The 23,811-nt window shown below is 42.7% G+C and overlaps 2 protein-coding genes across 3 annotated transcripts in view; one reads left to right on the top strand and one right to left on the bottom strand.

Moving 5' to 3' along the window:
• The window catches only part of LOC115022162 (phosphatase and actin regulator 1-like), a 49,970-nt gene extending 36,351 nt beyond the window's left edge, over window positions 1-13,619 (bottom strand). The window contains exon 1 of one of the 2 annotated variants that reach the window (XM_029453064.1): window positions 13,459-13,619. In XM_029453064.1, coding sequence (XP_029308924.1) covers window positions 13,459-13,570 — 112 coding nt within the window. In that variant the 5' untranslated portion in view covers window positions 13,571-13,619. The remainder of the gene's footprint in view (window positions 1-13,458) is intronic. The other variant, XM_029453065.1, reaches the window with a different exon arrangement.
• Window positions 13,620-14,471: 852 nt separating this feature from the next.
• On the top strand, window positions 14,472-22,601 carry LOC115021952 (NAD-dependent protein deacylase sirtuin-5, mitochondrial-like). The gene is made up of 9 exons (XM_029452691.1): window positions 14,472-14,605; window positions 15,791-15,895; window positions 16,660-16,793; window positions 17,251-17,476; window positions 17,957-18,044; window positions 18,190-18,243; window positions 20,994-21,117; window positions 21,281-21,396; window positions 21,594-22,601. The coding sequence occupies exons 2-9, from the start codon at window positions 15,796-15,798 to the stop codon at window positions 21,664-21,666; spliced, it is 915 nt and encodes a 304-aa protein (XP_029308551.1). The 5' UTR covers window positions 14,472-14,605; window positions 15,791-15,795; the 3' UTR covers window positions 21,667-22,601.
• The last annotated feature ends 1,210 nt before the right edge of the window (window positions 22,602-23,811 follow it).

Below are 23,811 nucleotides of genomic sequence, written 5' to 3' on the forward strand. Positions count from 1 at the left end.
GGTGCGTTTGTGTGCGAGGTTTGCAGCAAAGCCTTTAGATCAGGGGTCTCAAACTCAATTTACCTGGGGGCCGCTGGAGGTAGATTCTGGGTAAGGCTGGGCCACATCAAATATTCCACAAAAAAAGGGTTTCTATTATTCCAAAAAAAAGTACAACTGATCCAATCTTCTCAATCTTTAATAATAACAGTTCAGAACATGAACGGTTCTTCAGAACATATGCTTCTCTAACCTACTCCTTGCTGCCAGAGACCTGGCAGCGCTTCCTCTTACACAGCAGAGCCACATTTGGCTTGAGGGAGGAAGCAATTGAGACCCTCAGTATGGCTTGAAGATGTTCATCAGTAAGTTTGGACCTGTACTTTGACTTATTAAAGTTCATGGTGGAGAAGAGCTTTTCACACAGATATGTGCTCCCAAAAAAGGCACATGGTCCGCTTGAACATCCTGGAAAGCTCAGGGAAGGTGGGGGGCAATTCTCTCAAAAATTGTCCAAGCTTGTCTGCTTTTCCACTCACCTCCCTGAACTTGGCTTTGAGTTCAGAATTGCACTGCAGGTCAATGAGCTCCATTTGAAGCACAGGAGGGGCATCTTGCACATCGAAGGAGAAGGGGTCAGCAAACATTTGAAAATTGGCTCTGTGTGTCTTGAAGTCTGCAAACCTGTGATCAAATTCCTCCTGTAGCTTTACAATGGCATCAGCATACTTCTCACCACTGAATGGTGTGCCCACATCCATGAGTGCCTTGCATGCTGGGAAATGGCAGAGGTTTGTCTGAGAGAGCTGGGCTTTCCATAACACAAGTTTTGTGGAGAATGCTCTGACGTTGTCATAGGCAGCACTGACAAGCTGCCCCTGGCCTTGTAATTTCTTGTTCAGTACATTCAGCCCCTGTGTGATGTCAACAAGAAAAGCTAAGTCCATGAGCCATTTGGGATCACTTAGCACAGGAACAGCCATCCCATCCTTCTCCATGAAGGCTTTCACTTCTGCTCTCAACTCAAAGAACACACACAGCTGGCGGAATATTTCCTGAGCGGTGGTCTGGCCATGCATTGGAATCACTGTGAGCAACTCCTCCATCACTTCAAAATTGTCGTCAACACCGCGGACATACATTGCGAGCTGCGCAGTGTCAGTGATATCTGTGCTCTCATCAAGAGCGACTGAGTATGCACGGAAATGTTTAGCTTTCTCACGCAGTTGATCGTATATGTTACCCGACAGGTCAGAAATGCGCTCTGCCACTGTGTTGGCTGAAAGGCTGATGTTGCTTAACTGAGCCTTCTTTTCCGGACAGACTATACTTGCAGCCTGTAACATACACTTTTTGATGAACTCGCCATCTTTGAATGGCTTTCCCGCCTTAGCAATCATCTCACTCACCACGTAGCTAGCTTCGACTGCCGCATCGCTCTCTTTGCTTGCTTTCTTGAAAAGATCTTGTTGCCTCAGTAGACATGTTTTAAGATTGGCGACCCGGTCCTCTCTCTCATCTCCCTGGTATTTTGCATACTCCTCAGCATGTCTAGTTGAGTAATGACGTCTGATGTTGTATTCCTTGTGCACCGCAACTTTCTCTGTGCATATAAGACATGTCGGGATGCCCCTGTGCTCAACAAAAAAATATTCCGTCTCCCACTTTTCCTGAAATTGTCTGTGCTCGTCGCCAACCTTTCTCTTCACGGCAGGTTTTGAGAAAGACATGACGGGCTGGGTGACAAAAAAAAACGTTGCTGTCACAAGCCTGAGCTATGGTAGCCTATAAGTGATTAAAACAAATATAAAACGCCCAAGGCAACGACTTGGAAGAGAAAACGCGCGGGCCACACTAACACTAAACTTTGATGTCAAGTAGGGGGCCACAAAATATCGTCCAGCGGGCCGCAATTGGCCCGCGGGCCGCGAGTCTGAGACCCCTGCTTTAGATTAAACATGATGGTTCACGCGGGAGGAATGACTATTCACATGTACAAAGTGTGACGGAGCATTCTCGAGGAAAGGCATGTCTTTAATGGTGGACTTGTACTGTATTAATACTTTTAATGATTCACATGCTATATTACACTCTACCACTACATACATGTGCCATCAGTTTTCTCATCAATGTCTTAATAATGTATATATGTATGATGACATTTATGATAACATTTGTGAATAAATCGCAACATCTTTGTCTTATATCGGGAATGATCTTTATTCACTGAGAATAAAAATGACCTTTGTAGCATAGAATTTGTCAAATCAAAGTCTTTTATAAAATCTGCTGATGTCTACAAGGTTTCTCCAAGGGCTTGCAAGAAGCTCGAGGCTGTGTGATGGAAGCAGCTAGACTCATAATTTGAGTAATTTAGGGGAGAATCCAATCCAAAGAAAATAACGCAGAGGCCTTTTGCTTTTGCATGAACGTGAGGAAACAGGAAACTATTTAAGAAATGTAATAATTGTTTTAAGTCATTTTCCAAGGTGTTGGGTGCCTTGTGTGAGCTTTTTAAATGTGAGCATGTGCTTCTCTTAATTGTCCTGTGTCATTATAAATTAAATGTATATGTCACCTTGGGCCCACCACTCATGGGAAAAAACACTGGGGTCGGGTGCGCTGTCACACGGGTGGCAGTGATGGTTAGGGACCTCGACGGACCAGACCCGGGCAGCAGAGGCTGGCTCTGGGGACGTGGACCGTCACCTCTCTGTGGGGGAAGGAGCCGGAACTAGTGCGGGAGGTGGAGCACTACCAGTTGGATCTGGCGGTGTGGGGACGCAACGTTGGAGTTCACCCCGGTGGACGAGAGGGTTGCCTCCTTACGCCTTCGGGTTATGGGGGGGAAAACTCTGACTGTGGTTTGTGTCTATGCCCCAAACCGCAGTTCAGAGTATTCGGCCTTCTTGGAGACCCTGAATGGAGCCCTGCAGGGTGCTCCAGTAGGGGACTCCGTAGTCTTGCTGGGAGACTTCAACGCACACGTGGGAAACAATGGAGACACCTGGAGAGGCGTGATTGGGAGGAACGGCCTCCCTGATCTAAACCCAAACGGCCGTTTGTTGTTGGACTTCTGTGCTAGTCATGGAATGGCCATAAAAACCACCATGTTCGAACATAAGGATGCTCATAAGTATACATGGTACCAGAGCACCCTAGGCCAAAGGTCAATGATCGATTTTTTTTCTGATCTGAGGCCGCATATTTTGGACACTCGGGTGAAGAGAGGGGCAGAGCTGTCAACTGATCACCATCTGGTGGTGAGTTGGATTAAGGGGTGGGGGAAGACTCTGGACAGACCTGGTAAGCCCAAACGGGTAGTGCGGGTGAACTGGGAATGTCTGGAGGAAGCCCCTGTCCTGGAGATCTTCAACTCACACCTCCGGCGGAGCTTTTCAGACATCCCTGTGGAGGTTGGGGGCATTGAACCTGAGTCGGCGATGTTCAAAACCTCTATTGCTGAAGCTGCGGTGATGAGTTGTGGTCTCAAGGTCTTAGGTGCCTCAAGGGGCGGTAACCCTCGAACACCGTGGTGGACCCCGGTGGTCAGGGAAACCGTTCGACTGAAGGAGTCCTTCCGGGTTATGTTATCCGGAAGGACTCCGGAAACAGTTGCAGGGTGCTGAAGGACTAGAAGGGCGGCAGCCTCTGCCGTGTCAGAGGCAAAGCAGCGGGTGTGGGAGAAGTTCGGAGAAGCTATGGAGAAGGACTTTCGGTCGGCACCAAGGTGCTTCTGGAAAACCATCCGGCACCTCAGGAGGGGGAAGCGGGGAATCATCCAAGCTGTATACAGCAAGGGTGGGACCCTGCTGACTTTGACTGAGAAGGTTATCGGGCGGTGGAAGGAGCACTTTAAGGAACTCCTAAATCCGACTAACATGCCCTCTATGGAGGCAGAGCTGAAAGCTGATGGGGGATCATCGTCAATTTCCCTGACGGAAGTCACTGAGGCAAAGCCGCAGGGGTTGATGAGATCCGTCCAGAAATGCTGAAGGCTTTGGGTGTTGAGGGGCTGTCTTGGTTGACACGCCTCGTCAACATTGCGTGGAAGTCTGGGACAGTGCCTAGGGGGTGGCAGACCGGGGTGGTGGTTCCCCTATTTAAAAAGGGGGACCAGAGAGTGTGTGCCAACTACAGGGGTATCACACTTCTCAGCCTCCCTGGTAAAGTCTACTCCAAGGTACTGGAAAGGAGGGTTCGGCCGGTAGTCGAACCTCTGATTGAAGAGGAACAATGCGGATTCCGTCCTGGTCGTGGAACAATGGACCAACTCTTCACTCTTCACTCTTGCAAGGATCCTGGAGGGGGCCTGGGAGTATGCTCATCCGGTCTACATGTGTTTTGTGGATCTGGAGAAGGCGTATGACCGGGTCCCCCGGGTGATACTGTGGGAGGTGATGCGGGAGTATGGGGTGAGAGGGTCACTTCTGAGGGCCATCCAATCCCTGTACGCCCAAAGCAAGAGTTGTTTCCGGATACTCGGCAGTAAGTCGGACTCGTTCCCAGTGAATGTTGGCCTCCGCCAGGGCTGCACTTTATCACCAATCCTGTTCGTGGACAGGATATCGAGGCATAGTCGTGGAGGAGAGGGGTTGCAGTTCGGTGGCCTGAGGATCTCATCGCTGCTCTTTGCAGATGATGTGGTCCTTATGGCATCATCGGTCTGTGACCTTCAACAGTCACTGGATCGGTTCGCAGCCGAGTGTGAAGCGGTTGGGATGAGGATCAGCACCTCAAAATCTGAGGCCATGGCTCTCAGCAGGAAACCGGCGGATTGCCTACTTTGGGTAGGGAATAAGCCCTTACCCCAAATGAAGGAGTTCAAGTACCTAGGGGTCTTGTTCGCGAGTGAGGGGACGATGGAGCGAGAGATTGGCCGGAGAATCGGAGCAGCGGGGGCGGTACTGCAGTCGCTTTACCGTACCGTTGTGACGAAAAGAGAGCTGAGCCAGAAGGCAAAGCTCTCAATCTACCGGTCGATCTTCGTTCCTACCCCCACTTATGGTCATGACCGATAGAACTAGATCACGGGTACAAGCCGCCGAAATGGGTTTTCTCAGACAGGTGGCTGGCGTCTCCCTTAGAGATAGGGTGAGAAGCTCAGCCATCCGTGAGAGGCTTGGAGTAGAGCCGCTGCTCTTTTACGTTGAAAGGAGCCAGTTGAGGTGGTTCGGGAATCTAGTAAGGATGCCACCTGGGCGCCTCCCTAGGGAGGTGTTCCAGGCACGTCCAGCTGGGAGGAGACCCCGGGGGAGATTATATCTCCTCACTGGCCTGGGAATGTCTCGGGATCCCCCAGTCGGAGCTGGAGGATGTGGCCCGGAGAAGGGAAGATTGGGGTACCTTACTGGAGCTGCTGCCCCTGCGACCCGACCCCGGATAAGCGGTAGACGATGGATGGATGGATGGATGTCACCTTGGGCTCTGGGAAGTAGTTTCTGATGTTCATAGATCAAACTATCACCTGTTTGGTTGAGATAATAAACGTTGGGAGTAACAGACTGCCACAAGAACAACTTTCAATTGCTGCAAATAATTTGATTAAAGAGATTCAAGTTTCTGAAATAGGTTCTATGCACGACAAAGTAAAATGTTCTTCCTTTGAGAATTCATATAAACTTCCACTGATGCCCAAATTGAGGCTACAGGAAGTTCTGCTTTCAAACTTTTACAAAAATAAAACTATGTATTGGCAGCAAACTGCACTTTGCCCATCAACAGTGTCATATTATTACATTTTTATTTTCATTATAGTATATTTTATTGCATAAAATCTGTTGGATAAGATCAACAAGTCATTGGCAATTTGAAAAATTGTGAAATATGGCCATCAAAATGTGCCAGCGCTGTAGATAACATCTCAACGTTGCTTGTGTTGTGTTGTTAATTTACAATGAAATGTCATTTTTGCTTGTTAAATGACTTGAGTGGATACTCAATTATTAAAGCCATTAGTGATTAATGTTCTGTTGATCAACTAATCTATTATGTGATAAATCATTTCAGCACTAGTGTATACACACGTTAGCTTACTGTTGCAGAAAAAGCATTTCTCCACCAGAGAGCAGTGGAGCTCCAGGGACAGACTGGAGTTTATGTGCAATATCTCTAAAATAATAAATTCTTAACCGTTCTTTCCCAGGCCACATCTGAACATCCAGAACATTTTGATTGTGGAAGTTGTTATGTATGATTGTAATCTTTACGTTTTTGTGGATAAATATGCAACTAATGCTAAATATTTCATTAGACAGTTTTTGTCTCTTTCAATTGCTCCATGCTATCTCTATCTCTGCAGAACACAGAGGAACCGTCAGTTTGGGATTTTCCGCTTAGTCTATTTTCCCACTTTGTCTGCTAATTAAGAAACAATGTTGCAGGCAAGGTGATAGAGGGTGACAGACAGCAGCTTTTCTTTTCTTTTTTAAAGGAACATCTCTGTAATAACCGCACAGTAGGGTCGCAAGGATGTTCGTGTTAGTCCTGTTTGATGAAATAAAATGCAATAAGGGAAAAGGGAACACTGTTTACTTTTGTATTCCGACTCTTTTCAAAGGACCGTGGACAGGATGTGCTCAGCACATTTTGAGGTAATTAGACTCGGTTATATGCTCACAGAATCACAGTATTTGACAGCAAGCGAGTGAAAATCGAAACAAGAAATCCCACAAAATGAAAGCAATCTTCAGTGGGCTCTGCAACACTCACTGGTAGGCAGACTGCACCACTCCTCTGGGACATTCTGGCTGTCTTCTGTCTGCAGAGACACTGAGATTTTTCTCAGACTGAAACCTCCATCTGTCCCACTCATAATGAACACCACAGTATGGAGTGGACTATCAACTAAAGAGCTTAGCTCCCCTATGGCCTCTCGTGCCTCTGCTGAAGGTAAGACTTATATCGCCCGGTCTCAGAAAGAGGTAGCTCAGCATTATATAACATGTCACATTAAAAGAGTGTAGCTAGTGCTAATAATCATAAATGCAGCTGTTACTTTAGAATAATTCCCCGTAGACCATTAGAATCCAGACTTCTTGTAGAATATGAACCCCCAGTATTAAGCCTTTTAGAAAGATCTCTATGACCTCTGTGAGAAAATAAGGCTAAATTGTAATTTCCCCAAATCTTTCTAATTTCATGTCATCGCTACTGCTACTTTATGCCACTTTAAACTCATTTAAATGCTTTTATTAAAGCTGCTATTTTATCTATTAGCCTTTTCCACTTTTACTATTTGTATTCTGCTATTTAATACTATTTTTAATACTATTTCACATTTACATTAACATTGTGATTATTGTACTCTAAACGCTCTGTATAATGTTGTACTCATTTTTATGTTTTTGCTGTGAAGCACTTTGGGCTGCAAATCTTGTATGAAAGGTGCTATACAAATAAAGCTTATTATTATTACTGAAACTAATAAAATATGAAACAAACAATATTTAAACTGAGTTTTGGCCTTTTGATTTTATGTTTAGTGAGTTTTAAAGCACATTTGTGTGAAATATTTATTCTTATAGCATACATTTCTTTGTCTGTCAGAGTGGGATTTTTTATACAACCACAAATGTTGAAAGGCAGAAATGTTTTAAAAACCTACACATAGAGCCTGTAAGTAGTTTTCGTATTCATAAACATCGTATCACTACAGTTATTATGAGATGGGACTATTCTACATTGGATCTGTAAGATTTGCTGGAGAAAGAATAAGAGTAAAATGTCCCCTTGGTTCACTTTAATATAATTATTCTGCCTCTACAGAACCCAGTCATTTACACTATTAGTCTTTTTTTACAGACTTATATAACTGTCTGAAAATTGCAGGCATAATTCACCATAATGTTCTGTGTAGAGCACATACCATGCATCTCTATTTAATTTGAAGAGCTTCACTCCAACATCCACTCCATATTGATTGACAGCATATCTGAAAGGGAGATATGGGTGACAACATTATAAGTAATACAGAAATCTTTATATAAAAGAAAATACTGATTGGCTACGCTTATTCAAAATGGAAGCAGCATTTGTAATATTATTAATGTGTGGTTTATATTTACAGAACTATTTGAGAATTCCTCATGGTGTGAGCGTTAACAAACATTGAGTGGTGTAAGCTAATCTAGTTATACACGGCAGATGTTAATATAAAGGGCTTTTTCCCCCCCACCTTATTTGAATAGTGAGGTTTAGAAGTGCAAGAACCAAAATGTATCCTGTTATTATTAGAATAGGATACAATTGTGAAGGACTGCTGAGTGGTGCAATGCAGCTTTGATTGAATTGAGTCCCAGGTTTGCAGCAGTGTTGAAGGGATTCTGACTCTGTAAAGTCTCTTACTCAGCAGAAATGTCCTCAAGAGCTGGTGCACTATGGGAGCTGCATTGGTGACGCCAGCAACAAATGCCATTCTGTAGACATTCATCATATCCACAGAATGGATGGCCATCGTTTGTCCCCCACCTGCCTGACATTATCTTCCTGAGAATATACATGTTGTTGTTTGTCTTGTTGTAGATATATAGGGATATGACACACCCATCATTTTAGACAACAGACTGCATACAGTGTGCTGCCTCCTTTGTTTCGTTTCCTTTTACCCAACAGAATTCATTGCATGTTTCTTTAAATTCAGTAAAACCAGCATTAGAGAGTTACAGCGATTCAGGCGGAGCTCTCTCCTCCAGCATAATTGGTTCTTGGCAATGATGCCTTACAGATTGCAGTGGTATCTTTACCCCTCTCTTCCCAATGTCCCGCCACACTTACTATAAATATGACCCATAAGCACATCATCATGCCGCTTTCTTCAGCTTGGGAGGCTTTTGAAAAAGGCATAATTTCTCAGCTGGCGTGTGGAAAGCGCAGCACAGCCAGGAGCCTTTCCCACACTTTCACCACTGTAGGAGAGAGGGGGGGGGGGGGGCAGATGAGAGAGAGAGAGAGAGAGAGGATTCTGAGGATGAAGCTTCCTGCAGGCTCTCACCTGTGTGTCGTTTTCTTTAGAACACCGAGCTGCAGAGGTTGGCAGTTTTTGGGCCAGGTGACACTGATGGTTGATTGAACTTTTATGCAGCAGGAGCATCCAGTAAGGATCCTGGATATAGCATTGCTATTTTTTGCTCTGATTTTCCTACTCATGTTTTATTCAGACCTGGGATGCTTCACAAGAAGGCCTATGTGCAACCAAGTAGGGAAGATGGATGCTCGGTTGTTTTTTGAGATACAGGATGGTCTGAAATGTCAACCATGTGCTGTTTGTGTGCGTGTGTGTTTATGAGAGAGAGCTGTAGAGGGGGGGTGGGGGTATAAAATAGGGATAGAATGTAAGCGATAGAAACAGAAAACTGAAATGCAGTAAATCTCTTGCCACTAATTATCACCACTTTGTTTAACACTTTTCCTAATAGCCTCAAGTGTTGCTAAAAACAGCTAAAAACATTACAAATTCAACTTCCTCTGCACTGGCTCCAGCCAAGCTAGTTAATCAGAAATCCGCTTTCCCTTTGAAAAAAAGGAAAGTAGAATTTGCTATCAGTTGGTGATTGCAAATGCTGCTTGTTCTTGACCTTGAAGTCACCTTTACCTTCCTTTTGAATTCCAACAAAGGGTAGATAATCTGACTAGAACTTCTTCCATGAGAGTTTTCATATGCAAATCATTTAAAAAACGATTAACAGAGTAGTGACACACAACACCACGTATCTGCACACGTGTCCTGGTCGAGAGTGTCTGTATGTAAGTGTGTCTCTGACATAGTGTACTGTAAATCCTCTGCTAAACCCTGCAGGCACACAGAGCTATGCAGCAGAAATTTGTCCCGTCCCACCATGCATCTGGTATGTATTGATTGTACTCTTTTGGACAGCAGTGCTTACTGTACAACACAGAGCAGCAGAGAGGGAGAGAGAGAGTGAGCAGAGAGAGAGAGAGAGAGAGAGAGAGAGAGAGAGAGAGAGAGAGAGAGAGAGAGAGAGGGGCAGGGAGTGGTGGGTGGTGAATGAGTTGAGTTTTGCTTTTTTTTTTTATCTTAATGTGGCTGCAACACCGAGCCAGGTCTGAACATTGACTTGTGACTATTTAAACATATCCAAATGCTGTGTGTTCAAGCTTGCATCTCTGTGCATATTTACATCTGTGTGCTTACATCTTAATTTGCCGCCATGTAAGAATGTTAATACAGAGTATGCATGTTGTGTATGTGTAAGGATAAGGATTAGTACCCCATATTATCTATCTTCCAACAACTGCAATGCAGCCAAGTCTGGGCTTCAGCTTTGTCTATTTGCATTCAGGCCAGGTATAATGGTGGGAGCTCCAGGCTTCGGCGTCTCCACGCCTCTAAACGTAACACAGTATCCAGCTGTCCAGCACAATTAACATCTGTACAGTAGGTGTGCTGCTGGGATTAATGTTCCATATGTCAGACCAGACCTGAGAAGACCCTATCCCTGTAAGAACAAGCTGACCTGTGTGTCGAGGCTGCAAGGTGCAAACAACAAAATGAATATCAAAATGTGTTAGTTGCTTCTAGATTATAATATGCTACATGGTTTCTTTTAAACATTGTGAGCTGTGCCAACATTCTGGCATGGCAAGTTAAATAAAGAACGTTTTTTAATTTAACTAAAGGTAAACAAAGCTTTCCTAGATTATTAATTTACTAATTTTTAGCACAATTGAAAAAGCAAACAAGTCTGCCATGTGGCTGTATAAAAAACCCACAATATAAAAGTATGAAGGTGCAGTATCCACAACACAACTGTACTGTAAAACACAACTGTAATTGTACCAGTCAGTTCTATACTTGTATTAAAGTATCTGACAAAAACAGTACGGGCCTCCAGTAGTACCGAAAGGAATTGAATACAGAGCAGAGACAGAAGGAATCATAGCGTTAAAAGGTTACGTTGATTGCGTGAGCCCAAGATGTCTGTTCTGATTGTCACAAGGATGTTAGTGGAAAATCAACTAGCTTCTGTAATTGGGGGAGTTTCTTGCATGCTGCATGAGTGTGCAGACAGAAAGCAGATGGGGCTGTAGTTGAGCTGCTGAATGATGGGCAAATAACAATAAGCAGACAACCTCTTCCTGTGAGACGGATGCTGTGTCAGTAGGCAACGCATGCACATCACACTAAACAAGGGACCAATATGTATGCACGCTTGGTGCTCACAAACATGCACGTTGACACACAAATGTTCTGTCTTTTGGCTCAAAATCCATAGACAAGATCCTTGGGTAAACAATAATGATTGTAGTTCAACAAACACTGTAATCTCTGAGTTGTTAGTCCAGATGACAATGTGTGTGCGCGTGTGTATGTTGTATGTGTATGTGTGTGTGTTTCATAACAGGCAGTAATGATTGAAATCAAACCTGTGAAGTAGGTCAACCATCCGTCTACACCTACACCCTTTAATGTTTTATGACCGGTGCCACAATCGTTGACAGCTGCACGGTAACTGATGCCAATATATTGTTATCATGTCTTCGTGACTGTGCAGGGCCATTTAACTGTGAGGCAAATCAGATTAGTGCTAAACAGGTCAACGCAATAAAGCAATGTTTCATACATGCTCGCTAATTCCATTAGAAGCTCATAGAGTATCTGTCATTTGTATGATGTGGCCTTGTTTCTGCAGAAGTCAAACTCACAGTAGAGATTGAATTCCCAAATACGCATCTGATCCACATATGGGGATAACTAAGCTTGGTTTTAGCGTCAGGGAATATGGCAAAGTATCAGCTGTTTAAACACTGAACAGTCGATTCGGCTTTTTGAACGTTCGACTCATCTCCAAACCATCATCACACATCATAAAACAAATTCAGTCATTGAAGCTGGCAGACATTGGCAGTGTCTTGATTTTAATCTGAATGTGTCAGATGCTAAAGTTCATTTTCTGTTCTCTGTGAAGTAGCAGTTCATTGATGAAAACACGGATGCAGTCATAAATACAATATCAGGCGTAACCATTGCAATGACTCTGAAAAAGCATAAAGTGAAACCAAAGCCATTGCCTTGTCCAGAAATAATAGCTTAGTTCTTGTTTCACACCCTTGGCAGCCCTGGTCATTTATCATTATCAAGCACCTGGGCACACAACCACAAGGCTTTTGGTTTCCTTGGCAATAGGCAAGCTAAAGCCTGCTCCTCTTCTTCAGGTGGAAGTGAGTCAACAGTGCTGTTGTACAAATCGCCCCCGTGCCATTCTCATGCTTTGTGAGCTCGATGTAGAGTAGGAGAATAAAAAAAGGAGCATAGAGACAAATGACAGTGTCTTGCCATTGACAAGAAACATGTCTCCACAGGCCAAACACTCATTGGCATGAGCAGCCAAGAACTGCAGAGGCTTATCTGAGATAAACATGCTGTGGGCCTTTTATTTATTCAACATTCATTCATCCAGGAAAACACAACTGGGCACAATTGCTCTTTTCCATCAGAGCACACCTGGGGGCTGTCAATACAGCAGCTACGTTGTTGTCCACTGAGAAATAGCACTGTACAAAGACTAAACTGATGTCCCTGTGATCACAATCCCCTCAACATAGAGTCAAGACAGCTACTGTCCTGACTTAAAATACTGTTTATTGATCTGGTGATGAGATTTGCATAATTTCTCTGTTAATGTCTTTATAAATTGAATATCTTTGGGATTTGGAACGGTTGGCTGGACAAAACAATGACAACCATGACGTATCCTCTAGAGATGATTAATTAGCCAACATGACTAGCATGAGATCTGTAAAACAGAAAACTGGATGCTGCATGTAAATCTTAATAACACTGTAGTGCAAAAGATCTGAATCCTGTTGACTCAGTCAGCATAAAATGCCAAGTCACCATGGTAACAGGGGATGCAACACGCTTCGTAAAGGGTGGTGGAGACATTCACCAAGAGCATCATCACGGGATCTATTTCAACCGGATATGCCATCAGATTTTGTGCACCACAGCCACAGCTTTGGCTACTACAGGTCACGTTGAAGCTTCTTTATTATGTAACTGCGTTGAATCACAGTGGTAGAAATGACAAGCGCTGACGAAATCAACGGTCACACATGAACGGTATTTACAGCTGTACAATTGCTGCTTAATACATGGACCCCTCAATATCTGTGCGCCAGACACGTCAGTAACCACCAGCGTTAGTCTATAAAGTTGCATAACATTTCAGTCACATCCACCCTCTGCCTTACAAGAATAGCGGCTCTCCATTAATACATTATGGAGGGTTATATCTCACAGGAAAACTATAACACCAGTTCACAAGAATAATAGCCCGTAGGGATATTGTTGTAATTTGTCATTCGCGTAAACCACGAGTGTATTTAAAGCGACAACCCACCCACCTACCCCCCAGGTCCACACACACATATAGACTGGTAGATATGGTAAAACAAAACAAAAAATACAACAAAAAGATTTTGGGGACAGGATGGATGGATGGATGGATGTGCGCCTACCTGTCCTCAGGTTGAAGGAGAGTCGGGCTTCAACCAGATATGGGGTGTCGCTCTTGGAACGGAGTCTCCTGATCGGTCTGCGGTCTGTGCTGCTGTCTGGAGTGGTCGCCATCAATTTGAACCAGTGTCCAGGGATGACTGCCGGCCGACTGGGGCAGATGCAGAACCACGGCCACTCACACTGAGAAGTAGCTATTGATGGGGAGGAGGAGTTCACACACACACACACCGAGAGAGAGAGAGAGAGAGAGAGAGAGAGAGAGAGAGAGAGAGAGAGAGAGAGAGAGAGAGAGAGAGAGAGAGAGAGAGAGAGAGAGAGAGAGAGAGAGGCGTTGGTGGCATGGATACGACGAGGGAAAAATATATAAAGATGGCATCATTCTTTGATACAAATGTATTGATTTGTATCTTTTCAATTTATTCAGATAGTACAATCCCAGCCTATAGGCCTAAATAGCTACTGATTTAGACATATACGTACAAAATGTATTTATTTTATCCTTCAAAATAGGCTACGAATGATTACATCTATATATAATTTACAATAGCCAAAAAAAGACAACAAATGGCTTACACATAACTACGTGCAACGTAGGCATACCATATGTATCACACTATACAACTTCATAATACTACATGGTATGCTATTAAAGATAAACAAACACTCATAGATAAAAGAAAGTAAAATTAAATATATGGTAATATGACATAGTTACTTACTTACATCTAATGGTAATGTTGAGAATCACAGAAGAAGAGATAAGATAATGAAATGGCACATTTTGAGAGGGATCAGTGCAGTTTAATGTTCAGTTCAGATCTTTATTGTCTCACAAAATGAAAACGTTTTGCTGCAAGGCACAGTAACACAGCAAGACTTCAATGGTGTAGCATGAAGTGTTGCTCTGTATCTAATTTGGGGATGAATGAATCATCCTGAATGAATCACACTTACGGCAGTCTACCACCAGATGGCTCTCTTCAACTACACATTTTTGTCAGTAAATGTGCTTTTAGTTTTTTTCAGCGCGTGGTTTACGACAGCGTGGTGACTTTACGCCATTTTATGATAATAGCAGTGAGAGAGGTAAACAAGCAAACTCGGCGTAAATTTCTGCTCCCAAAAGTGGGAATATCATTAAACGAGGTAAGTACGATAACGTTACTAAGGCAAGTTCATTTATAAACGCATATATCTGTCCTGTTTTCAGCTGACGTTAACGTCACCTGTAAATACACACGTTTGCACGTGCACGTAAGTTCCTGTTTATGTGACATGAGACGACATGATTTAATCCCAAACTAACTTCACGACGAAACAAGCGACGCTATGTTAACGTAGAGCATTTGTAAAGGACTATGCAATATAGCAGCTACAGTTAACTAACGTTAGGTGTACTATCAAGATATATAAGTAAAGTGGCTGGTTGCCTTGGAAGAAAACGATTTGAAGTAGTTTAAAGTCCGTTTAAAGATGGGTTAAACAGTCTTTAACAGTGTGTGCAACTCTAACTATGGAAATATGCAGAATGTGTACAGCTCTTTGACTCAAAGTTGTGCTGAATTGTAGTTTTTCTTTTATATACGAGGCAGCCTGTAAAACCTGTTTTGACACTTTTGGTATGCTGAGGCTTGAAGGGCGCACCCACTTTTGTTCTTATTGATAGTTTGTCTAAGCAAGCCGTTTAAAACCGGCCTCTTACTTCCAACCTATTAGTAAAAGGTGCACATTCCTCGTCAGTGCTTAATAGCCAGGTCTCCTTAGGTTTGTGGTCATTAATGGCTGCAAGATAAGAGTATCACAGTCTGATTTGCACAACTACATTACATGCATTCCTGCAGCCACACACACAGGCTCACTTCCAATTTCCAATTTAAAATATCCCCTAAATGTCATAATTTAGAGAGATTTCTTTTTACATTCTGTATAACATTATCACATATAGAATGTGCTTTTGCCCCCCTTATATACTCTTCATTGCCGCTATTAGTGAAATAAACAAAACAAGACAGCTTGTTCCTCATGGCTGCACTATTGGACCAAATGTTGATATATTTTAGATTATGTATTTATTTTAAATACATGGCGTGTCAGGAATTTAGGTAAAGTTCTGTGGTTTTAACAATGCTTGGCTGCACAACATCACTTTGTAAAGACGAGTGAAGGTTAATGGTCATAATAAATATAAACAGGAGAAAAACTGCATGTTTGCTCATCCGCACCACATACTATAAATAAAAACTAGTTGTTAAGAATAATCCAATAATTAGCTTTTATTTTGTGTTCTTTTTCATGTATGTCATGTGTTCATCTATTCTTCTGTGACAATAGTGACAATGCTCCTCCAAAATCGAGCTGTGTTTGCTCTTGGTCTTCGCATGTGCTCCACTCATGTGATGAAAGGACCTTTGATGGACACAGCAAGACCCAACTCAGGTAAAATGAAAGCTGTTCGGTTAATTAGTTAACTAGTATTGGTTTTCGGCTGTGACCGGTAAATATTAGTCCTTCATTAAACATTGATTATCAGGTCATCCTTCCTCCTGGCAGGCACGGTGCATAAGAACATCTAAATGTTTAAATTCAATGTTATTAGTAACATTTTTGCAATAAGGTACTGCAAAATCGTAGCATCTAAGAAATTAGGGAAAAATCAATCAAGTAGTTAGTAACTGTGACTTAATGCAAAGTCTGCACTGCAAATATTGTAACACTAGCAAATGTAATACTTAGGCTTACTCCTACACCTGAAATCTGCTTTGGAGAAATCAACCAATGTGGTCAGAGGAACATTTAATAAATTCAGGGAAATATGGGACACTTTTATGCTGTACCTGGAAAGTAAGTAGGTTGAAATTATTGAATGAAATATAATAAACCCACAAGCACCTATACAAAATGACTATACCTCCTTATATTATGTTTTTTCTTCTATCTTTCCCTGAATAGTTGATGTTGTATGACCGTATGTTCTTTCGATGAGCAATAAATGTAATACTTACTGATATATCGCAGCATCCATAGGGCCCCTCCCCAGACTTAGCATTTGTGGACATATAGTTGGGAGAACTGTAAAAAAAAGAATTATAAAATGCTACTGCTATGCTGTATTGATCCCTCACATGTGCTCGTGACTTGTCTTCCATAGTTATTAAACTTAAACACTTAATTATACTTTGCTCTTCTTTTTATTCCCCTAGACATGTCTGAATTCCGCAAGGTTTTTTCCAAAGCAAAGCACATAGCAATCATCACAGGGGCAGGTGTGGGTGCAGAGAGTGGAGTACCGACCTTCAGGGGAGAAAATGAGAAGTGGAGGAAGTGGCAATCTCAGGTAATTTCCTAAAAAGCAGAACACACACACACACATACACCACACACACGTGTGCATGGCTGTATTATTTATTTTTTGTCTTTTTATGTAGGTCAAAGTTTTGTGTTTGGTCTGATTTGCAGCTGTGCATCAGAGTTGTTGCTGAGTGGGTGTATTTCATGTTTACATAATACATCTTCACAGCTCAGTGGATTTATCTCAGCGGCAACAGCCAGTAAAGAGAGAAATCGTGTTTGTTGCATAATCTGGATTCTTGTCGTGGGCTGCTCTAAGATTTACCTCCAGGAAAGAACCAAAAATAGTCTTTCATACAACAAATGTTATTCTCCCTTCCTAATTGAGGTGTTTAGACTTACTCTATGATGCTTTTCATTTTCTTGCCTCTGAATATTGCACGTTCCACCTTCTTATCACTTAAGTTTTGACCTAAAACATGCCTCTGTTGATGCATCCACAGGACCTGGCGACCCCAGAGGCCTTCTCTCGAACACCGTCTCGGGTCTGGGAGTTCTACCATTACAGAAGGGAGCTGGCTTTGGATAAGAAGCCCAGTGCTGCCCATCTGGCCATAGCAGAGTGTGAGGCCCGGCTGAGGAAGCAGGGACGCTCCGTGGTTGTCATCACCCAGTGCACAGACGACCTCCACCGACAGGCCGGGTCCAAACATGTGCTCAAGATTCATGGTGAGAGGCAGAGTTGGGCCAGAACTACAGACTTCCAAGCATTGCACTGAAGTAGTGAACTTTCACAAGACATAATAGACATGATTTTGGAATGATTTGATTAAGAAAGGAATTCTGTTGCACTGAATACTCATTTTGTAGGAAAGATCTAGCCTAAAATAGAACCATCCCATGTGCCAACAGAGTTAGTCAGGAATCTTACGTCAGTAACACCAATTCCAAAAAGTGTCTTGTCATGACATAATTACAAAGTGCTGAATCTCTCATTTCAATCTCAAGTTTTCAGGTGGATTGTGGCGGAAAATGGCGCCTAAACCTTGGACTGATTTTTTTTTGCTAAAGTCTTGCTTTAATTAACTGTGTAGGAGTGAGGAAAAAGCAAACCATTACGGCCGATAAATTCTGTGCAGAGGGAGATGTTTTCTGTGACTCCGGAGGGCCTTAATTAAAAACAGCTGTGTGTTCCGTGTGTAACTGCAGGCAGTCTAATGGAGACGCGCTGTGTGAGTTGTGGACATGTGACCGTGAACAAGCGAAGCCCCATATGTGCTGCCCTAAAGGACAAAGGGTAAAAGGCGGCACCTCTGGAGTACACACACGCACACACACACGCACACACACGCACACGCACACACAGGATTTGTAGCCTGATCTCTTCAGTTTGACCCCCATGCGTCATCTAACCCGGCTGTGTTTGTTCTCTTAATGTACAGTGTACCTGACCCAGATGTTCCTGATGCCCAGATTCCTGTGGATAAACTGCCAAGGTGGGATTAATGTCACTTCATATTAATAACAGTGAGGTCAGATTTACTAAGCCTGTTGTACTGCTTTTCTCATGCATACTTTGCGAAGTGAAGCACGCGTGTCTCCCGCTTCTATTTGTATATATGCATTTCAGGGAGGCTTGTGCAAATACCATCTGAATTTGCCTTATTTTGTGTATGCCAGTCTTGCGTGAAAAATGATTTGCCTCTAAAGACCATGTGCAAGTATGTTAAAACTGAAGGCTGAGGTGTGAAACATGCATAAAACATGCATGAACCGGTCTTGCACAGAAATCCCTATGGCAGCAGACAAGTGATATAATAAAGGAGCAAATGTCTGAACATTCTATATCACCAAAAGTGAGAAAACATGACAGTTTGTGTTCATTAAACATTCATTTAGCGTTTAATTAACAGTGGAATCTCTATGTACCACCAATGGCACAGATAAAATAAAGTGCAATTAATCTGCTTTTGCTTGTGAGACATTAGTTGTATTAGCCACCATCTCCACCCTCCACCTGCTCCACTTTAAGCTTCTGCTGAACCTGCTGCTCCTTCCTGCTCTGAGCTCTCTCTGTCCCAGCTCTCTCCCACCACCTGTTGCAGTGGCAGTGTTATTATTAAACTGTGCATTTTATTAAGCTGCCCCTATTGTATTAATACTATAAAATCATAAAACAATAGATCATTTTTCTGAGGTGGAGTTAAACTATAATATCATTTTCTGAGCTTAGTGATCTCAGACAAATGAACCAGGCCCACTGACTCTCTTTCACTCAGAATGCACCTTGTGCTGGTGTAGCGACAGGCTGCTGCGTCAGAGAGCAGATTAAATGAACAGCACAATGTAAAAAAAAGAAAATCTGCAACTCTGGCCTCCAGGACTTGTTTTTGTTTTAATCATGCTTTGAGGTAACCCGAGAGTTTCACTCAATCTTCATGCTACTGATATTGGAGTCGGGGCTTCCACGTAGGGGCAGTTGTGTGCTATGAAAGTGTTGACTTTCCTCTTAGACCTTAGGCTAGCAAGTGTTGCTAAATATGCCGTTAAAGTTATACCGTTTAAACCATAAAGACCAACAGGAAATTGATGCTTTAATTTGTCTCTGTGGTTGCCTCATGTATGACCCTCTCCAATGTATCAAAGAATGATGTAGAGCAGGGGTGGCCAACCAGTCAGAGGTTAAGAGTAAAAAATGTTACTATGTTACTGCAAAGAGCCACATCATACACACAGTCACAGATGCGCACCCCCCCCCCTTCTCTCTTTTGTTCTCAGCCTTTCTCTGTGCTCACTCACTCTCTTCCTCCCCTCTCTCTCACACAGACAAACATTTAAATCTAAAACTTTACACACACACACACACACACACACACACACACACACACACACACACACACACACACACACTCAAAGACCCTCCCGCCCAAAGACACACACACTCTCGCACAGACAGACACACACAGCTCTGCTCAGACAGATTTATTGTAAATGTCACACACACCATAATTGAAATTGAATTAAACCTACCATTATTCAGAGGCCAGTTATTATCAACAATGAACATTGTGTGCACTCTCACACACAAACTCTCAGTGTGTTTTATCTTCCTATGCATGTTGCTTCTTTAAATTAGTGGGACTTCTGAACATTCCTTGCCTTGAACAATCCTCCTCAAATCTGGCTTGTATTCCGTTGTGGTCACTCGAAGCATTTATTTCACATGTGTGTCAGTCCGAACAGATCGATACTTTGATTGCACGTGTTTCAGGGTAGAAAACACCGACTCACAGACGTATGTTGACCCAAACATTGATAGTAGCTTGAGAGCAGCCCGTTTGACATTAGGATATTTTTCCATTGGCACAGTTTTCCAGAACTCAAGAGTCCCTTCCCTCAGAACAGGTTTCAGTCGGTCTTCCTCAGAAAGTTCAATCATCTCCAACTCGGCCACCGCCTCATCAGTGACTAGCGGGGCTTTCAAACAGTCCGTCTCAGCATTAAAACGGTCGATGAGGAACGTAATCTGTCACCTTTTCAGCTGTAGATCATGGAACTGGGTCGCAAAGGTCGTGCAGGGTTTCAACCAATGTTGCATATCGGGCTGTTTGCTTTCTCAGGGTGGCAACCGTGGCTTGTCCGCTTGCTTTTAGCAGAGAGGGGAAATGCGCCTAATTCTCCCTTTTTGAAGAACTGTCTTAAACAGTTTCCGTTTGTTAACAAACACAAATACACTTTGCACTAGGTCAGGCAGCATTTTTATATGAATATGAACTCTCCCACTCTACTAAAAACGTCCTATGTTCGTCTTCATATTTTCGCTTAGCTGTGCATTTTTTCCCTGCAATTTTAGGATCGAACTCAGATGGTCAGATAGTGTTTACTCAACGATAGGTTTTTTCCCCCCTCGAAGGTGATTGGTTCACTGCATCGCAGGCATTTTTGTGATTGGCTCTTGGGACACATCAAAATTAGATGCGTTGTCATGCTCTCATACTGACACCACACATACACACACACACACGTAGCCTACACACAAATACAATTCGATATGAACTGAAGAGCCGCGGGTTGGCCACCCCATCAACCAGTTTCTTCTCTGCTCTCAAGCATGTTGCACCTCTGGCCTCACAATCTGTGAAACTGTATGTCTGTGTGGATTTTTGTGTTACGGCCAATTATTCTGTGATAAATGCAGAATGACACAATTAACCCTCTAAGAACTGTTTGGTGCTGCTGTATCAAGGTGTGGCGAAAGTGACTGCCACGGTCTTCTGAGGCCCAACGTGGTGTTTTTTGGAGAAACTCTAGACTCTCATATCCTGACCAAGGTGGAACATGAGATGGAAACCTGCGATCTCTGTCTGGTGGTGAGTCATCCTCGTTTCTACATGCATACATGTCATATTCTCCTCTTGTGTAATATTATTACATAAAGCAATATTTGCTCAGAATCTCTACAACGGCTGGACCTGAAATACTGTGCTGTACAGTAGATGTCACGCTGACTCATTGCTCCCTGTTGACCTCTAGGTGGGCACGTCTTCAATTGTTTACCCTGCAGCAATGTTTGGCCCCCAGATTGCATCGAGGGGCATCCCGGTGGCGGAGTTTAACACAAATACAACCCCAAAATCTGAGTACTTCACGTAAGTCAGTCAAGAAACTAAGTGTTGGAAAAAATATACACCACCTATAATATTATGAAAGTTAGATTTGGTGCCCTCCACTGGCAGCATAGGCAACATCCAGAAATTGGAATCAATGATTTGAACAATAAATCTGACCTTCATTGTCTTTTCTCTGTGTGTGTGTGTGTGTGTTGTGTGTGTGTGATGGGGCTCAGGTACCACTTCCAGGGTCCGTGTGGAACAACGCTGCCTCCAGCTTTGGCGGGACATGAGTCAGAGGGTATTTAAGTTTGTAAAGAGAATTACTCTTTAAGCAGCAACCGGTGGCTTCTTCTATGTAATAATGCAATACAAGGTTGGATGTGATGATAGGGGGGGGCGGGGTTCATAGCAATATTTATTAAATGTTTGCCTTAAAATCAGTTGAGCTGTTGATGCTTGGGATAGGAAGAGTTGCGCTTATAATATAGCTTACTTAATACTTGAATATACTGTATAGCTCTATAAACTGGAAATGGGACATCGTAGGTTTTACACATTTGCTGAGTTAGGCAGGAGCCATGCAGCTCTGTATACGATAGGGAATGCACTATGTATGTCGTTATTTGCATAGGATAATGCAGCCTAAGATATCAGAGGGTATTGCTACTCTTCTCATATGTTGCGTATTAGACGCCGGTGAGGGATCGTCATGTTTTGCTGTAGATCAGAACATATCACTCCTGGTGTGAACGGAGAATATTCCGCTTTTTTTCTCTTTCCACCGACTGAACAGATGTACAAAGCGTGACCTAATCTCGTGCCTTTCAAAACTGTTTACACAACCTTGACCAAAACGCTCGCATTAATCAAACCAAATCAACCAATGTTACAGAGATTTAGTCACAGAGTTAAGAGTGTGAGGACAGGGGAGGGGGGGGTTAGAGTAGAGGGAAACTGTTCTCTCTTCAATCCTAGCCTGATTCAGCGTTATCTCCTTCTCATGCCGTTTGAATGTGTTTTAGTATGACATCAGTATAGTTGCATGTCATGGGTTATTCATGATGCATTTTTACACAATTATGTGTTCAACATCTGCAGATGCAAAATGTCTAAAAATGAAAGCAGTCATATATTTGATAATATGTTTGTTTTTTTAAACGACAAATAACATCACGTACAATTTCTTATGATGAAATCTGCCAATGCATATATAAAGTGATTATTAAAGCACTAAATTTACATTTGCTGTTTTTGTGTCTTATTGTCTGCATTTAAAAAAAGAATTAAAAATAAATAAAAGCACAGTGGCTTTTCTTGAGACAGAATAAAGTGTAGTGTGTGTGTGTGTGTGTGTGTGCCTAAAATGAACAGTAGATGCCAGCATGTAGCTTTCTATCCCAAGTGTAGATTATACAGTAATTTATAACTCTGCTCTTAAAGGGGCACAGACAACATTGTATCCACTTGAATTCTTTCTCTTAGTATGCATGAGTGAGAGGAAATGCAGACTTAAGTACCCCGAGGCCTTCAGTGAACCTCAGATTTGTTACGGCTGAGGCGAGCAGAGGACACAGTATCTGCCTCAATCATAATGCTGCCGAGGATGGAAACAGTTTAAAGTGAAAAGCAGTTTATGACACAAGGTGGCATCTGTGATCTCTTACAGTGATCTTGATACATTTGATGTTTTCATAGTATTGTTTGTTTGGGGGTTGTCTAAATGTGTCATTTTAAATGACAACTTAAATCACAATTTACATACGTCTACAAGCTGTGACCAATTTAATCAAAGAGACTTTTTTCTTCTTCTTCTTCTTTGTTTTATTACAATATAGTCCTCAAGAAACAATCTAATGATCCACAAGAGAAAAGGCAAAGATTTCAGTCTTTGTGCGTGTGGCGTGAACAGAGGTTATAGCTCTTGGATCTGTGGTGCTTTTTATTGTCTTGTATTTTCTTCCTGATAGTGTGGGATGGGTGTCCTATAACATAGGGCTGGCTTTCTTTTGTAAGATCTTGCCGGTCTTTCCCCGTAACGTTGCTGTACCGCACTGTGCAGAAGTAGACTAGGAAATGCATCCTAGAGGCAAAGATTCCAACTCCTAAAAGCGTTCGATCTTTATTGACTGACTGGACAAACACGGTTAAGTCACCCAGTGGAAACGAGAGACACGGAGGGCTAAGAGTCATTTAAATTAGCTGTGGAAGGTTATGTTCATTAAACAGTGTTATGTTGATGTAATGATAGTCATAAAGGAATTATCTCAAGAGAGCTAGGGGAGAGTATGTGTGTGAGAGGTAGGAAGACTAGCGCAGGTACACACACAGGTACGTGATCCATCTTCAGCATCTCAGGGGTGTCACTCAGGGATAGCTCATTTCATGCCTACTGCAGTTTCTCTCATTATAACCTTTTTAGTCCACACAGAATTGCAGCACCACTAAACAACT

Source organism: Cottoperca gobio, chromosome 17 (genome assembly GCF_900634415.1).
Source record: "Cottoperca gobio chromosome 17, fCotGob3.1, whole genome shotgun sequence".
NCBI lineage: Eukaryota > Metazoa > Chordata > Actinopteri > Perciformes > Bovichtidae > Cottoperca > Cottoperca gobio.

What these genes read in the sequence shown, in the direction of transcription:
- LOC115021952 (XM_029452691.1), top strand. Translation starts at nt 15,796, where the DNA reads ATGCTCCTCCAAAATCGAGCTGTGTTTGCTCTTGGTCTTCGCATGTGC. An exon ending in GCTGCCCTAAAGGACAAAGG is followed by an intron (nt 18,045 to 18,189) that starts GTAAAAGGCGGC and finishes CTTAATGTACAG; the next exon opens with TGTACCTGACCCAGATGTTC. An exon ending in CCTGTGGATAAACTGCCAAG is followed by an intron (nt 18,244 to 20,993) that starts GTGGGATTAATG and finishes TGCTGTATCAAG; the next exon opens with GTGTGGCGAAAGTGACTGCC.